The 18,816-nt window shown below is 41.3% G+C and overlaps 1 protein-coding gene across 1 annotated transcript; it reads left to right on the top strand.

The window, feature by feature from the left end:
• Positions 1–5,335: 5,335 nt before the first annotated feature.
• On the top strand, positions 5,336–14,321 carry LOC310662190 (vomeronasal type-2 receptor 26-like; the record flags this gene model as incomplete). Its single annotated transcript, XM_083408960.1, has 7 exons — positions 5,336–5,364; positions 5,992–6,129; positions 6,973–7,267; positions 8,564–9,421; positions 9,760–9,987; positions 10,633–10,759; positions 13,420–14,321. The coding sequence occupies 7 exons, from the start codon at positions 5,336–5,338 to the stop codon at positions 14,319–14,321; spliced, it is 2,577 nt and encodes an 858-aa protein (XP_083265086.1).
• Between the last annotated feature and the right edge of the window lie 4,495 nt (positions 14,322–18,816).

Here is an 18,816-nt window from a genome sequence, read left to right as displayed (position 1 = left end):
ATTCCTCTCTAAGCTAAGAAGGTTAGACCAAGTTGTGTCAAGGAGCTATTTTCTCCTTGCTACAGCATTCCCAACCAATGGCCTCATGGGATATGTGATTCTCCCTTGTTTGTTTGTTTGTTTGTTTTTTAAAATAACAGCAAAAATGCATTTATTCCAAAGACATTTGCTTTCGTTAGTTCTTTTTATGGCTCCTCATGCGTGATAGGTCATTTCCTTCATCTCTGAGCCACCATCATATTGTATTCTCAACCACTGTTTCCTCTGGACACAGTTGGTGGGCCTCAAGAATCTAGGAAAATGAAGCAGTTTCTATTAGCCTGAGTTATATCCATCAAGCCTTTAAATAGATGGCTGGAGATAAAAAGTATTTTGCATCCAAAAGACCCAGTCTCTGATTTTTATTTTTATTTTAGTCTAAAACTCTAGATTCTCATTCTTACATGTGCCCAAAATAAATTTCCAGTCACTTGGATTCACACTGTGCTATTGACACATACATTAAGGACTGAGAAAAATGGCATTTGTGAAAGGCTGCCTTCTGAAGATATAGTAAATACCTTAAAATGATATAGTAAACAGGAAATACCTGGTGCATGGGGGGGGGATGGGGACTCTTAGCTATGTACAGTGCCACTTCACTATAATCTACATAACCATTGTGGAACCAAGATTAAACAAAATGATGCAGACTTTGAAATTTTGAGACTCTTAGAGTTTGTCAAATATTTACAAAATGGGATGATGAAAAGGTATTTTCACTATGTGCAAAAGTTAATTTTTTTATAAATGTTGGTCAAAGTCGTGATAAACTTAAAAGATTGCTTCCTTTTTTTCAGACATGGACACCTGTGTCAACTGCCCTGAAGATCAGTATCCCAACAAGGACCAAACTGAGTGCATTCCAAGGGTCCCAAACTATCTCACTTATAAAGAATCTTTAGGGATCATATTAGCTATCTTGATTATTTCTTTCTCTTTGATAACAATTTTAATACTGGGGATTTTTAGGAAGCACAACGAGACTCCCATTGTCAAAGCCAACAATCAGACCCTCACTTACACTCTCCTCATCTCCCTCCTCCTTTGCTTCCTTTGTTCTTTGTTTTTCATTGGACAGCCTGGAACGGTGACCTGCCTTCTCCGACAGACAATTTTTGGCATTGTGTTCTCTATGGCCCTTTCCAGCGTTTTAGCAAAAACCATCACTGTGGTTCTGGCATTCATGGCAACCAAACCAGGATCCAGGATGAGAAAATGGATTGGGAAAGGACTAGCAAATTCAATTGTCCTTTCCTGCTCCTCTATTCAAGTTGGGATTTGCACAGTTTGGCTATTTGTTTCTCCTCCATTCCCAGATGTGGACATGCAGTCATTCGATGGGGAAATCATCCTGGAATGTAATGAGGGTTCACCTACCATGTTTTACTGTGTCTTGGGCTATATGGGTTTCCTGGCCATTGTCAGCTTCATTGTTGCTTTCCTGGCTAGGAAGTTACCTGACAGTTTCAACGAAGCCAAGTTCATCACTTTCAGCATGCTGGTGTTTTGCACTGTTTGGTTATCCTTTGTTCCAACTTACCTGAGCACCAAAGGAAAATACATGGTGGCTGTGGAGATCTTCTCCATCCTGTCCTCTAGTGCTGGATTACTGGGTTGCATCTTTTTCCCAAAATGCTATATCATTGTGCTGAGGCCTGAACTGAACAACAGGGACCAGCTAATAAAGGGGAGAAAATGAAAGACTGTATGTTCATCTGTTTATTTTAAGACCGTATTCCCTCCTATGAAGCTTCCCAGTTTCTGAGATATTCAGGGGAGGCCCTTGGGAACTTGCTCCTAGAGAGGTTAGACTGGCTCCCACCTTGTTGTCCTGCCACTGGGAAGTAAAGACTTACTTGTTCCAACAGGCTTTTGGAAACTGAATGCTTGTAGTGAAAGGGCAGGTGTAGTGATGTTTTTATTATAACTGTTTTATGTTTTCAATCATTTCTATATATATAGTTTTAATTCTACCAATGTTAAATGTTTTTTAACAAAGCTATTAACACCAACCTAAATATTCAAATGGAGCTGCAAGCACTCAAAACGACAATTGAACATATCACAGATCAATCAGATAGAGATAAAAGGGGGGGTGTAAATTATGCAGGATTCCGGAAAAAGAGAGAGGAGAGATTATTGCTTTTATTTTAAGTTGTTCTGACAGTTTGAAGATAGACCTGCCCCCATTGTTCTCCCTGACATTGAACAGGTGCACAGAGTGGGTAGGCCTTAAAGCAAGAAAGGCAGATGCACCAAGAGACATTTTGAATGCTGCCAAACCAAAACTTTGATCTCTTTGATTTTAAATGCCTTACATAACTTTCAAGAACTTAAAATACAACTCCATTTCCAGATATGGACATGCACTCATTGAATGAGGAAATTAGATTAGAATGTAATGAGGGTTCCTCTACCATGTTTTACTGTGTCTTGGAGGTTACAGACAGGGGGCCATGCAACAACTCTGGCTCCTTTAAGAAAGGAAAAGGCCACCAGATTCCCCTCCTTCTTCCATGTTGGGGTGTAAGCGGAAAAGGATTCTGCAATTAATAATAATAATAATAATAATAATAATAAATTTTATTTATATCCCACCCTACCCAGCCGAAGCCGGGCTCAGAGCGGCTTACAATATTAAAATGATACAACATTCTAAAATCATTTCATTATAAAATCAATTCAAATCAGATTAATGGCAACCATTGGGCTAGAGTTCTGTGAGGATTGCCAAAGGAGGGGGTGAGGCTGTGCCCTGGCCAAAGGCCTGGTGGAACAGCTCTGTCTTGCAGGCCCTGCAGAAAGATGTCAAGTCCCGGAGGGCCCTAGTCTCTTGTGACAGAGCGTTCCACCAGATCGGAGCCACAGCCGAAAAAGCCCTGACTCTTTATACTGAAATGGTGTCTTTTTCCCTCCAGGGATGTTGGTGGTTGTGGGACAGGGGAAAGAGAATGGATGGGCCTGGTATGCTGTTTTGTGTATAAAGAATATGTACATATTTGCTTGGGCAGGGACAAGCCATCTCCATGCTGCCGTGTCCATCCTGTGTCCACAAAGCCTAGGAGAATTGGCAGGCTGCTTTGCTCTAAGTCTACACCTTCTAAATAAAGCACTAGAAGTGGCCATTCTGTTGTTTTAGAAATACTTCTTTAGTATCTCTACATCCAACCACTCCGACATGCCCTCGGTTGGGCCTACGGTTCAGAATGTATGTTCTCCTTCAACATACAACAAAACCTCTGTCAATTATGAGCTGAGCAATGTTTGCTGTTTAGTCGTTTAGTCATGTCCAACTCTTCATGACCCCATGGACCAGAGAAGAAGAAGAAGAAGAGTTTGGATTTGATATCCCGCCTTTCACTCCCTTTAAGGAGTCTCAAAGCGGCTAACATTCTCCTTTCCCTTCCTCCCCCACAACAAACACTCTGTGAGGTGAGTGGGGCTGAGAGACTTCAAAGAAGTGTGACTAGCCCAGGGTCACCCAGGAGCTGCATGTGGAGGAGCGGAGATGCGAACCCGGTTCCCCAGATTACGAGGCTACCGCTCTTAACCACTACACCACACTGGCTCTCCAGGCACTCCAGGCACTCCTCTGTTCCACTGTCTCCCGCAGTTTCGTCAAACTCATGTTGGTAGCTTCGAGAACACTGTCCAACCATCTCATCCTCTGTCGTCCCTTCTCCTTGTGCCCTCAATCTTTCCCAACATCAGGGTCTTTTCCAGGGTGTCTTTTCTTCTCATGAGGTGGCCAAAGTATTGGCACCTCAGCTTCACGATCTGTCCTTCCAGTGAGCACTCAGGGCTGATTTCCTTAAGAATGGAGAGGTTTGATCTTCTTGCAGTCCATGGGACTCTCAAGAGTCTCCTCCAACACCATAATTCAAAAGCATAAATTCTTTGGCGATCAGCCTTCTTTATGGTCCAGCTCTCACTTCCATACATCACTACTGGGAAAACCAGTAGTTTATAGCTTTAACTATACGGACCTATACGGTTTGTCATTGCTTTTCTTCCAAGAAGCAGGTGTTTTTTAATTTTGTGACTGCTGTCACTATCTGCAGTGATCATGGAGCCCAAGAAAGTAAAATTTCTCACTGCCTCCACTTCTTCCCCTTTCTATTTGCCAGGAGGTGATGGGCCCAGTGGCCATGATCTTCATTTTTTTGACGTTGAGCTTCAGACCATATTTTGCACTCTCCTCTTTCACCCTCATTAAAAGGTTCTTTAATTCCTCCTCACTTTCTGCCATCAAGGTTGTGTCATCTGCATATCTGAGGTTGTTGATATTTCTTCTGGCAATCTTAATTCCGGTTTGGGATTCATCCAGCCCAGCCTTTCACATGATGAATTCTGCATATAAGTTACATAAGCAGGGAGACAATATACAGCCTTGTTGTACTCCTTTGCTGAGCAGTGACATAAGGCCAATCTATATGTTAGGTTAGCTACATATCTGCGTCCTAACTGCTTCTCTGTTGGAAACCAGGTTGGAAACACTGAGTAGACAGCAATGTTATTAGTTGTTGTAGAACCAGTTAAACAGTTACTCAGCTTGAACTCCTCGTTTATCCCAAAGTTGGTGTCTCACCTTGTTATTTCTTCTTTGGTTGAAAATGCCTCCTGAAAAAGCACTTTTTCTCCACAAAGTATCTGCATAATTTCATTGTCCTCATATATACACAAAGCAGTATTTATTATTCCTATTATTCTATTGTTATAGATTAATTTCACTCCCAATAGTCCTTTCTCTGCTGTTTCCTTGCCCTTGCCTCCTCTTTTTGTTCACTCTGTCTCCTCCTCGCATGACTACAGAGAGTAGAGTAACTGGAAAAGTCAGTATGCCAGGACTGAAGAACATTTGTGGGTCCAGCTCCAGTGGAGCCATGGGAAGGGAGCAGGCATGCAAGAAGACTAAAGTGTCCAGTATTGGGATCAAATCAGTCCATGACTTATATTGTTTAAAATTATATTGCTGAAAAGTTGTACAACAGGAGAAAAGCATACTAAAAAGAAACCTGACAGCATATTTAAATATAGTCCCAGGCAATGTTAACTTGCAGTCACCTGGCAAATTTCCACCAACAATTATTATCCTTCTAACAATACTGTAAAATAATTGTTCTATAATTTGGGGAAAACTCCTAGCAGTTCTGCATGATGCAGCTGCAGAGACCAACAGCACACTGGGGAAGATATAATCATAATTACCGTTTTTCATCTTCTCATACAATTGACATCCAGAGTCCATTAGCAAGATAAACAACCAGCATCTGAGGACAGCTATAAATCACACATGTTGTTAAGAACACAATCTAGGCACAGGTAAGATGGTGCCAATTGTTTTCTATGAAAATTTGTTCTTTATATGTTGCCCTTGTGTCCATCACCTTGTTCTGTAATGATTTTAAGCCCCTTCTCCCCTCCCCCAAAACCCTACTGTATACGTATCCCAGTTCTCATTCTTGTTGCTCTTTTCATCTTCTACTTCTCAATTTATTGGACAAGCTGATTGAAAATCCTCAAGGTTACATTTCTTTTCTTACATTTTAAGACAAGATAATAGATACCTGTAGATGAAAAGGAGCACATGGCTATTTTTTAAGAAAAGGAAAAGGCATACTTCTTAAGATCTCCCTTCGAGAATACAGGGAGGCGATAACAAGAATATGCTGTTGAAGGTCACAGATTGATAAGGAGCTACTTTTAAATATAATATTGGCACCAAAATTCCCTAGAAGACCACTTGGTAACCAAGTGTAGCAGCAGAATAAACCACAATTCGAAGAAGGCTGTAGCAAAGCTGGTAATATCCTCATATGTGCTGTAAATGGAAACGTACGTTTGGAGGGGACTTTTTGTCAACAAAATCATATTGGTGGTAACATTGCTGCTTCTAATGCTATGTCATACTGTATGCAAGACTCATTCTATTAATTGTTCCATATATAGTGATCCTCATCCTATCCCTCATGAATTTTACCAGTCAGGAGATTTTGCCATTGGTGGGATTGTTTCTCAAGTCTACTTCCTTTATAACAACCTCTCCTTCTTGGAACAGCCAGCACAGGCCTTGATTGAGGAATCCATGTAAGATTTCCTCCCTTCCTTTCTTTGTTCCTTCTCTCTCCTTCCCTCCCCTCCCCTCCCCAACCTTCCCCCACACACCTCCATCTCTCTCTCATTCAACAAATAGGTTTTCAGGAATAGTCTTGTCCCCACTTGTTCTTAATATTTTAAAAACTGCACGGGGAAAATCATGGGAGTTTATGTTTTCTGAAAAGTAATTTCTTAATTGTCTCTCGGGCACTTTGCACTACCCTGACATAACTGAAGTATGGTTTTCAAATGCAAGTTAGTTTATGGAGGTTTGATAGTCTCCTCATTGCAAATGGCAGATGCATTTAAGTTACACTACTGTGTCCCTGCCTTTCAGGAATTAAAGGATCCATTATTTGTTGCTTGCACTTAACTGACTTGATTGTATAATATATTTCTTCATTGATTGAAATGGTTGTTATATAGAGGCTTTCAGGCATGTTCAAGGCTCAATGGGTGGACAAGGGAGAGGCACACATTCAATTCCCACTCCCAACGTCCTTGCATACATCATGCCTTCCCAGTCCCCCTGTTGATTAATGTGACATGGTGCATGATTGTGAGAGGGGTTCTATTCACATTCAAGCAAACATGAATAAAATCCTCCCTCATTACACTGTAATGTTTTGTTGACCCCAAAACATTCAAATGTTTCATATAGCTTACTTTCTGCTAACTTCATTCTATTATCTCCTTGGCCTTTTGAAACTTCTGTAGTGTTGAGTTACGTCTCAATATCAGAAGTTTGCTGTTGAATGATGATGAAGTGTTCAAATGTATTTCTGTGGCTGATTGGCTATTGTTTTATTAAACAGGTTGTACCTATTTTTACAGTTCGCTGCCTAAGAACTACCAGCACATTCTGGCTTTAGCATTTGCTGTCAAAGAGATCAATGAGAATCCTTGCATCTTATCAAACGTCTCTCTGGGGTTCTATATCCTCAATAGCTACTTCAGTGCAAGAATGACCTATAAAGCCACCCTGAGCCTGCTTTCCAAACAACAACGGTTTGTTCCCAACTTCTGTTGTGATGATGATCAGAACAAGCTGACTGCTTTCATTGGTGGATCTATCTCTGAAATCTCTGTCAATATGGCCATTATTTCAGCAATGCACAAGACTCCACAGGTAAGCTCTTGGTCTAGAGATACCACAAAAGTGTTGCACCATCTTGATCAGGGATGCTGGAGAATTCCACTCCAAGCACACATGGAAATGGAAATTCACATGTTCATTTGTATTTAGGAAAGGAAATCAGGCAAGCACATATTATCTGTATTCACAGTTCTTGTTTTCTTTTTTCTTTTTTAATTATTTTTATTCATTTTCCAAATTATTGCAAATCAAACCAAATTTAATTAAAACAATTTCTTAAAATCCAGTTTCCTGTTCCTGTTTCAAACATATGATCATCATCATTCCCTCGCATAGCTGCATAATTTTTTATTTAGAGTCCAATTGACATCCTTGTGGGACATCCTTCATCCAGCTGGCCACGTTTTTCACCATACAAACAGCACCTCTGTTACATTTTATTAATAAATAATCCATTTCAAATGTGTAGTCCTTCATATACATTGTTGTTCCGGACCTGGTGTGCTGGGAGAGTTAATTAGTATCTTCCATTGTTCAGTTATTTGCAGTGTTAATCTGGATAATACAAGGTCAGATTCCATTCCTTCCTTGGTTAACAGACTAGCGTATGAGCTGCAGCCATAAATAACTCACACAGTGCATATCCAAACTCCGCCATTAAAATTCCACTCTGCAGTTCTTCCTCTGAACACAGTTAAAAAGCAAGATGTTTTTTCTCAATTTCAGCCTCTTTACCACATCTGTTCAGCAGCAGTTCATTCTCCCCCCCGCTCCGCCCACATTCCTGCAACAGCACTCCTACTCCAGTCCACAAATAATTTTAAATAAAGTCCATTCAGCCTCGGGAGCCATAGTGAAACCTTGTTAAATTCCTTGTTGAGCATAAATCAAAAGCCTCCCCGCTCTTTTCCGGAATAACAAACAGAAAAACATAGCAATGGCTACACTCATCTCTTTCATTATGAAGTAGAGGACAAGAAAAAAGGAGACCATAAGAAAACCATGAGAAAGCACAAAGCACCTTGTCCTCCCCCTTCCTTTTCCTGTTGCTGTAAGGATTCACAAGCTTCAAAGAAAACATTCAGATACCTTGAAAGAGTGTCTCCATATGTCGGTCCAGTTCATATTTAGAACTAATTATAAAAAGGTACTTCCTGGAATTCTTCAAGCAGAGGGATGAAAAGCTATAAATCATGGATGGTCAAATGCTTGATTGCCTGCATCATGCTACATTTTGCACTTGATTGCCTGCAGGACCATTTTCAACTCTAGGATACAAAGACATACTTTTTTGTTATGTGGAAAAAAATCTTATATGTTTTATTTCAGCTCACTTATGGGTCATTTCTGGCAGTACAACATGGCAAAATGCTATTTCCATTTTTGTACCAGATGGTTCCCAATGAAGCCTACCAATACATGGGAGCTGTGCGGTTACTTCAGCATTTCAGATGGACATGGGTTGGGCTCTTGGCTGTGGCAGATGACAAAGGGGACCAGTTTTTACAGACCATGGTGCCCATGCTCTCCCAGAACGGCATATGTTATGCCTTCATACTAAGAATACCAAAATGTAATTATGTGGATGAATTCATAGAATTGCTTATACAGCAGCGGAAAAACTATGAGATTGTTACAGACAGAAAAGTCAGTGTATTCTTTGTATATGGAGAACCTCCATCCTTTCAGGTTTTGAGAACATTGCTATTTCTAGCACCTTTCTTGTCACTGCCACCTCTGGGCAAAGTGTGGATTGTTACCTCCCACTGGGATTTTGAATCACTGTCCGTTCAAAAGATCTGGGATATACAAACCTTTCATGGTTCCATATCCTTCAGCGTTCATTCAAATCAGCCATTGGGATTTCAAAAGTTCATTCAGGGAGTAAGACCTTCCTGGGCCAAAGGAGATGGTTTTATCCAGGACTTTTGGGAACAGGCATTCAGCTGCTCATTAAAGTCTAATGAACAGGAGGAAAAGGAGAATAAAATCTGCACTGGAAAGGAGAAAATGGAGAATATTCCTGGAATTCTGTTTGAAATGGACATGACTGGCCACAGCTACAATGTCTACAATGCTGTCTATGCTGTGGCACATGCTTTGCATGCCATGTACATGCACAGCTTCAAATACAGAACAATGGAAGAAGGAAGGAAATTAGCTGTTCAGAATATACAACCCTGGCAGGTAATGACAATTAAATACAATGGCTACAGAACAGATTAGCTTAAGATCCAGAAATAAAGCCACTTCTATCTCTGCATGAAACAATTCCAGCAGTAGGGGACTGTTTGGGGATGAGGGTATTCATTTTGATAAGCAGTGTCACTAATGACTTTCCCCGCATAATGGGCCAAGCATTTGTAGCCTAATAGAGAGGAACAACAGTAAGCAATAGAAAGTGAACTCATACACAGAAAAAGACCCAGACAGACCTTTAAGAATGCTAAACATTGGAATATTTGGGAGGCCAAGAATCATAGAATCATTATTTATCCCTTTGTCAATATACTCTTCCAAATTAGGTCCATCACTTTCTAAGTAGGGTCATATTCAATAATAGTGCTGGAGAAATTGTGCACTTTGATGGAAATGGAGAAATGGTGGCCAGTTTTGATGTTACCAATTGGATGATGTTTCCCAATGGCTCAGTGATGAGAGTAAAAGTTGGAAGGCTTGAACCTCAAGCTCCTGCAGGCAAAGAGTTAACAATTCATGATGACCAAATTGTCTGGCACCAAAGCTTTAATCAGGTGAGACTCATCTTTTGAAAACATATTATTGCAGTCAAGCTTTAATTCTAAAATCTCACAGAATCTCTTTATTTCATGAACAAGGCCTCATCTCAAAGATGCTTCATCATCTTGATTGATATTTCATGAGGGCAGCAACACCTTTCTGATGAACTTAAGCATTGTTCTTATTAATCAAACCAATCAATTAAATGTATGGGAGCTGAACAAATCAGATAAGGAATTAGTTTTTCATTTACTTCCATGTGAAGTCCACTACAATACACAAGTCCCATCATTCCTGACCACTGATTGGAGTTATAGTTATGTCTAGAGGGCAGCATTTTGGCTACCTCTGACTTATAAGCAACTGTAATCTCCCTCAATCATCCAGCACTTGAGACTTAACTACCTTTTATAGATCCATGGCTTGATGCAGTGCAAACTGAATGAGAGAGATAAAAGAAGTGCAGTTTTCCACCTTTCACTGATCTTTTTAATTCTGGCTGCTGTAAAGGCTGGCAATTTTGGTGCATGGGGACAATGTGCTTGGAGACCAATATCAGGTCATGTTATTTTTGTTTGCCAAAGCAGCTCTGTCTCATACACCCCATTGTGTAGAATGGTTGACTAGCCTTGCTAAAAATCCTTCATGTTTCTTTACAGGTGCTGCCAGTTTCTATATGCAATGACAACTGCTATCCTGGCTATAGCAGGAAAAAGAAGGAGGGAGAGAGATTTTGCTGCTATGATTGTGCTCGGTGTCCGGAAGGAAAGATCTCTCACCAGAAGGGTAGGAGGAGTAATGTCAGCTTTCTTCCGGAGCTGACAGAGGCTGGGAATGAGAACAGACAAAGAGAGATAAGGACACTGGAATGTGAGAGGGAGGAGGGACAGCCTAATGGCATGGGTTCAGAGAACAGAGAGCAGGCAGCAGATAGCAATGGTAACCTGATCCCTGAGCATAGTGAGCAAGGAAAGGGGAGCCAGAGCAGAGATACACAAAATAGCAGTCTGAGCTCAGAAAAAGAGGGAGGGAGGCCAGGAATAGCCAGCCCAAAAACTCGAAGGCGCGAAAAGGTCAGTGAGTGGAGGAAAAAAGAGCAGAAACAAAAGGGCTTTTCCCCCTGTTGGAGGAAAAGGAAGGGGCGGAGTTTAGACTTGGCAGCTGCAAACTTGGAGTCATACACGGAGTGAGGGAGCTCTGGAGTGATTTATGTGTTTGAGCAATAAACCTGAGATAATTACTACCACAGTCTCGCTTCTGTGGGAGAGCCAAGCCATTACAAGTAATCAATAAATTTTATAAAATACACAGGGAACAGAACATAAAACAACATAACCTAGAGTCACAACCCTCCAAGCAGATCTTAATGTGCACTCATCAATTCAATTGGCAAATTGAGATATAGATAGATAGATAGATAGATAGATAGATAGATAGATAGATAGATGATGGATAGATAGATATATGACCACCAATTATATTGCTGCAATAGGTTAAAGCATCTTTGAAGAGCAGCCACCATATTGAGGAAAAGAGACACAGCTGAAGTAAGTCCAAAAGACAGGAGGCTCATGAAAGTGCAATAAGCATATAGATGGAACAATGTATTTGAAGGGAAGAAAAAGCAGATGCAGAAACTCCAGTGAAATATGTAAGGCTTATGCTGGCAAGAGGGAGCAATTCAGAGCCCAAAAACCTCAACACTGACGTCACATCCCAAGAAGGCATTGCCATCCTTCACACACTCAGCAAGCTTAGGCCCTGCAACAAAAAGGGATACAAGATTGTTATTTCAGTGTAGCACCAGCAAGCAGTTCCCTAACAGGTCTAAGCTGTCTATATGTTGTTGTTGTTGTTGTTGTTTAGTCATTTAGTCATGTCCGGCTCTTCGTGACCCCATGGACCAGAGCACGCCAGGCACTCCTGTGTTCCACTGTCTTCCGCAGTTTCGTCAAACTCATGTTGGTAGCTTCGAGAACACTGTCCAACCATCTCATCCTCTGTCGTCCCCTTCTCCTTGTGCCCTCAATCTTTCCCAACATCAGGGTCTTTTCCAGGGAGTCTTCTCTTCTCATGAGGTGGCCAAAGTATTGGAGCCTCAGCTTCACAATCTGTCCTTCCAGTGAGCACTCAGGGCTGATTTCCTTAAGAATGGAGAGGTTTGATCTTCTTGCAGTCCATGGGACTCTCAAGAGTCTCCTCCAACACCATAATTCAAAAGCATAAATTCTTTGGTGATCAGCCTTCTTTATGGTCCAGCTCTCACTTCCATACATCACTACTGGGAAAACCAGTAGTTTATAGCTTTAACTATACAGACCTATACGGTTTGTCATTGCTTTTCTCCCAAGAAGCAGGCGTTTTTTTTAATTTTGTAACTGCTGTCACTATCTGCAGTGATCATGGAGCCCAAGAAAGTAAAAAGTAAAAAAGCTGTCTACATAGCAAACACAATAAAAATGGCAGTAAATATCACACTAAGAACAAAAAAATAAACAAGTTAGAAGTATATGTTGCAAGCTAAATGAAAAAAATTAAATGCACACTTTTATTTCCTTCCTCCACTCTTACCTTGCCCTTCTTTACCTTTGTATATCCATCACTATTGTACTTATCCTTAAAAGCTCTTTGCCTCTCATACAAACACTTGCTCTCTCACCTATGCTCTCATGGAGCCATCCCATGGCTTTTGCCTCTTATAGCTGCCAGACATCACTATGTTCTGCAAAGTGGACATGTAGCCAGAAAACAGCAAGAACTGTTGTCCATGCAGTGTGGACCACATGAGATTAGAAAGGCATTTGAGAAAGAATGGCATTTGTGAAAGGCTGCATTCTGAAGCTATGGTTTAAATTGATATAGTAAACAGGAAATTCCTGGTCATGGGGGGAGGAGACTCTTAGCTTTGTAAAGTGCCACTTCACCACAATTCCCATCCTCTTTGTGGAACCAAGATTAAACAAAATGATGCATACTTTGCAATTAATGGACTCCCTTAAAGGTATAGGTAAAGGTACCCCTGCCCGTACGGGCCAGTCTTGACAGACTCTAGGGTTGTGCGCCCATCTCACTCAAAGCGTGGCATCACTGCTCTGGCGAGCCAGAGCCGCACACGGAAACGCCGTTTACCTTCCCGCTAGTAAGCGGTCCCTATTTATCTACTTGCACCCGAGAGTGCTTTCGAACTGCTAGGTTGGCAGGCGCTGGGACCGAACAGCGGGAGCGCACCCCGCCACGGGGATTCGAACCGCCGACCTTACGATTGGCAAGCCCTAGGCGCTGAGGCTTTAACCCACAGCGCCACCCGCGTCCCTATGGACTCCCTTAGAGTTCGTCAAATAATTACAAAATGTGGGGTAATTTCACTCTGTGGAAAACTTAATTCTTTTTGATAAATGTTTGATAAATCTTGAAATACTTATAGCATTGCTTCCTTTTCCTCCCAGACATGGACACCTGTGTCAATTGCCCTGAAGATCAGTATCCCAACAAGGACCAAACTGAGTGCATTCCAAGGGTCCCAAACTATCTCACTTATAAAGAATCTTTAGGGATCATATTAGCTATCTTGATTATTTCTTTCTCTTTGATAACAATTTTAATACTGGGGATTTTTTGGAAGCACAATGAGACTCCCATTGTCAAAGCCAACAATCAGACCCTCACTTACACTCTCCTCATCTCCCTCCTCCTTTGCTTCCTTTGTTCTTTGTTTTTCATTGGACAGCCTGGAACGGTGACCTGCCTTCTCCGACAGACAATTTTTGGCATTGTGTTCTCTGTGGCCCTTTCCAGCGTTTTAGCAAAAACCATCACTGTGGTTCTGGCATTCATGGCAACCAAACCAGGATCCAGGATGAGAAAATGGATTGGGAAAGGACTAGCAAATTCAATTGTCCTTTCCTGCTCCTCTATTCAAGTTGGGATTTGCACAGTTTGGCTATTTGTTTCTCCTCCATTCCCAGATGTGGACATGCAGTCATTCGATGGGGAAATCATCCTGGAATGTAATGAGGGTTCACCTACCATGTTTTACTGTGTCTTGGGCTATATGGGTTTCCTGGCCATTGTCAGCTTCATTGTTGCTTTCCTGGCTAGGAAGTTACCTGACAGTTTCAACGAAGCCAAGTTCATCACTTTCAGCATGTTGGTGTTTTGCACTGTTTGGTTATCCTTTGTTCCAACTTACCTGAGCACCAAAGGAAAATACATGGTGGCTGTGGAGATCTTCTCCATCCTGTCCTCTAGTGCTGGATTACTGGGCTGCATCTTTTTCCCAAAATGCTATATCATTGTGCTGAGGCCTGAACTGAACAACAGGGACCAGCTAATAAAGGGGAGAAAATGAAAGACTGTATGTTCATCTGTTTATTTTAAGACCGTATTCCCTCCTATGAAGCTTCCCAGTTTCTGAGATATTCAGGGGAGGCCCTTGGGAATTTGCTCCTAGAGAGGTTAGACTGGCTCCCACCTTGTTGTCCTGCCACTGGGAAGTAAAGACTTACTTGTTCCAACAGGCTTTTGGAAACTGAATGCTTGTAATGAAAGGGCAGGTGCCGTGCTGTTTTTATTATAACTGTTTTATGTTTTCAATCATTTCTATATATATAATTTTAATTCTACCAATGTTTAATTGTTTTTTAACAAAGTGATTAACACCAACCTAAATATCCAAAAGGAGCTGCAAGCACTCAAAATGGCAATTGAACATATTACAGATCAATCAGATAGAAATAAAAGAGGGGGTGTAAATTATGCAGGATTCCGGAAAAAGAGAGAGGAGAGATTATTGCTTTTATTTTAAGTTGTTTTGACAGTTTGAAGATAGACCTGCCCCCATTGTTCTCCCTGACATTGAACAGGTGCACAGAGTGGGTAGGCCTTAGAGCAAGAAAGGCAGATGCACCAAGAGACATTTTGAATGCTGCCAAACCAAAACCTTGATGTCTTTGATTTTAAATGCCTACAGAACTTTCAAGAACTTAAAATACAACTCCATTTCCAGATAAGGACATGCACTCAATGAATGAGGAAATTATATTAGAATGTAATGAGGGTTCCTCTACCATGTTTTACTGTGTCTTGGAAATTACCAGACAGAGGACCATGCAACAACTGTGGCTCCTTTAAGAAAGGAAAAGGCCACCAGATTCCCCTCCTTCTTCCATGTTGGTGTGTAAGTGGAAAAGGATTCTGCAATTATACTGAAATGGTGTCTTTTTCCCTCCAGGGATGTTGGTGGTTGTGGGACAGGAGAAAGAGAATGGGCCTGGTATGCTGCTTTGTGTATAAAGGATATGTGCATATTTGCTTGGGCAGGGACAAGCCATCTCCGTGCTGCCATGTCCATCCTGTGTCCACAAAGCCTAGGAGATTGGCAGGCTGCTTTGCTCTAAGTCTACACCTTCTAAAGAAAGCACTAGAAATGGCCATTCTGTTGTTTTTGACATCCTACTTTAGTATCTCTGCATCCAACCACTCCTACATGCCCTCACTTAGGCCTATGGTTCAGAATGGATATTCTCCCTCAACATACCACAAAACCTGTGTCAATTAAGAGCTGAGCAGTGACATAAGGCCAATCTATATGTTACGTTAGCTACATATTTGTATCCTATCTGCTTCTCTGTTGCAAACCAGATTGGAACTAGAAGGAATTGCACCCATACACACTGATTAGACAGCAATGTTATTAGTTGTTGTACAACCAGTTAAACAGTTACTCAACTTGGGCTCCTTGTTTATCCCAAAGTTGGTATCTCACCTTGTTATTTCTTCTTGTTTCACCTTGCTATTTCTTTTTGATTGAAAATCCCTCCTGAAAAGCACCTTTTCTCTGAAATATCTGCATAATTTCACTGTCCTCATATATACACAAAACAGTATTTTTTTATTATTATTAATCCATTGTTATAGATTAATTTCACTCCCAATAGTCCTTTCTCTGCTGTTTCCTTGCCCTTGCCTCCTCTTTTTGTTCACTCTGTTTCCTTTTTGCATGAGTACAGAGAATAGAGTAACTGGAGAAGTCAATACAGCAGGACTGAAGAACATTTGTGGGCCAAGTTCCAGTGGAGCCATGGGAAGGGGGCAGGCATGCAAGAAGTCTCAAGTGTCCAGTATTGGGATCAAATCAGGCCATGACTTATATTGATTGCAGATGTAAGCCAGTTTTGGCATAGACATTGAGTGTGTATTGTAAAATCGACCAACCCAGTTGATTGATAGTAGGGGTTGATCACTGTCAGGGGTCACTGTATAATGTGCATGAAGTGCCTCCCTGGTGCTGGGGGCCCCTTATGATTTGCCTGCAGGGCCCTATTTGGGCAAATTGCTCCAATTGCCTTAAGGCCAACCCTGATGAGACTGCAGGGTTTCGACTGACAAGCCCTGCGCCTTCTAGGTCCATGGTGCCACTTTTCAGAGTACAGACTCCAGGACTCCAGAGCCAGGAGGCCCAGAGTCAGCAACCAACTGCACAGCCTTCCCCAGCTCAAGGGTCAGGTCAATAGTGGTACGTGCTGCAATTTAATCAGAGGAAGGAGTGCGAGTGGGGGGCTGGCTGGGGCAGATCGACCAGGCAAGAGAGCTCTCCCAAGTCCCTTCCATTCCTTCCCTTATCCTGGGCTTGAACAGAGCAAGGCAAGCACATGTAACTGGTACTGGCCTTACCCCTCCCAGGCAGGGAAGTCTATTTCACACTTCACACAATCCTGTATGCATTTTCTGGCACCTAGCAGGATGCAAGAGGAAGAAACAACCCCTCCTGCCATGCTGAGGCTAGGGCAAGGAGCCGCCGTCTCCACCATGGCCACTCCATGCCACAGCTGCCACCCTGCCACAATTCCATGGGGAACAGGGATTTTCAGTCCATGGGCCATATTCGCATATGAGAACCTTCCAGGGGCACAGTAGTGTGCAGGGCAAGAGTAGAGCATGGCTTGAACATTTGATGGAAGTCTTATCCAGGGATGAGGAAGAAATTCAATTTAGTTTGCATTTAAATATCAACCTACTTAATTCACATTTACAGAAACAATGTGTGGCCAAAACACAAGCATTCTTAAAAATGTGCATGTTTCTGAATTTTTCAATGCAGTTCTGCAGCCAGATAATGTGTGCAATAATGCATAGACTAAAGTGTACTAGACTGGACTAAAGTGTACATAGAAATGCATATATTATTGAAAAGATTTTTTAAAAAAATGCATTATATTAAGGAACACTGCATTGCAGAAGCGTGTATATTAGGTAAAATTGCATAAAGATTTGTACATCATGAGAAATGCACACTAAAAAAAACAAAAAACCTGGCAGCAAATTTAGATATAGTCGCAGGCAAAGGTAACTTGAGGTCACCCGGCAAATTTCCACCAACTAGTTATTATCCTTCTAAGAAGAAAATAATTGTTCTATAATTTGGGGAAAACTCCTAGCAGTTCCACATGATGCAGCTGCAGAGACGAACAACACACTGGGGAAGATATAATCATAACTGCTGTTTTTCATCTTCTCATACAATTGACATCCAGAGTCCATTAGCAAGATAAACAACCAGCATCTGAGGACAGCTATAAATCACACATGTTACTAAGAACACGATCTCGGCATAGGTAAGATGGTGCCAATTTTCTTTCTATGATCATTTGCTCTATATTTGTTTCCCTTGCATCCATCACCTTTTCCTGTCATGCTTTTAAGTCCCTTCCCCCCCACTAAAAAAAAAACTACTGTATATGTATCCTAGTTCTCATTCTTATTGCTCTATTCATTTTCAACGTCTCAATTCCTTACTGTAAAAAAGTCCCACGTTTATTAGTTATTGATTTACACATTCATTCCTGCACACTGCCATACCCGAATGTACCTTACATTCTTTTGGACAAGCCGATTGAAAATCCTCAAGGTTGCACTTCTTTTCTTACATTTTAAGACAAGATAATAGATACCTGTAGGTGAAAAGAAGCACATGGCTATTTTTTAAGAAAAGGAAAAGGCATGCTTCTTAAGATCTCCCTTCAAAAATACAGGGAGGAGATAACAAGAATATGCTGTTGAAAGTCACAGATTGATAAGGAGCTACTTTTAAATATAAGACTGGCACCAACATTCCCTGGAAGACCATGTGGTAACCAAGTGTAGCAGCAGAATCAACTACGATTCTAAGAAGGCTGTAGCAAAACTGGTAACATCCTCATATGTGCTGTAGATGGAAATGTACGTTTGGAGGGGACTTTTTGTCAACAAAATCATATTGGTGGTAGCTTTGCTGCTTGTAATGCTAAGTCATACAGTATGCAAGAGTCATTCTATTAATTGTTCCATATATAATGATCCTCATCCTATCCCTCATGAATTTTACCAATCAGGAGATTTTGTCATTGGTGGGATTGTTTCTCAAGTCTACTTCCTGTATAACAACCTCTCCTTCTTGGAACAGCCAGCACAGGCCTTGATTGAGGAATCCATGTAAGATTTCCTTGCTTCCTTCCTTCCTTCTTTCCTTATCTCTCCCTCCCCTCCCTTTCCGCACAAACTTCCATTTCTCTCTCATTCAACAATAGTTCGGTTCTCAATATCTGAGTGCATATCATTAAGACATTATTTCTTCTCCTTCATGCTGTAACACATTGAGACTACCTTACACTGGGACAATCTAGGCTTTGTGTCTGGATATTAAAGCACCATGGATTGGGGCCATCAATCGAATCTGACTCCTAAATGAGAAGATGCCTATGATAAATGGTAGATGCATTTAATTTACATTAATATGTCCCTGCCTTTCAGGAATTCAGGTTTTTAGGCATGTTCAATGCTCAATAGGTGGACAAGGAACAGGCACA

The sequence above is a fragment of the Podarcis tiliguerta genome, assembly GCF_965153285.1.
Source record: "Podarcis tiliguerta genome assembly, chromosome: 13".
NCBI classification, from domain to species: Eukaryota; Metazoa; Chordata; class Lepidosauria; order Squamata; family Lacertidae; genus Podarcis; species Podarcis tiliguerta.
Note: the sequence above shows the minus strand (reverse complement) of the source record. Positions and strands in the feature narration are given on the sequence as shown.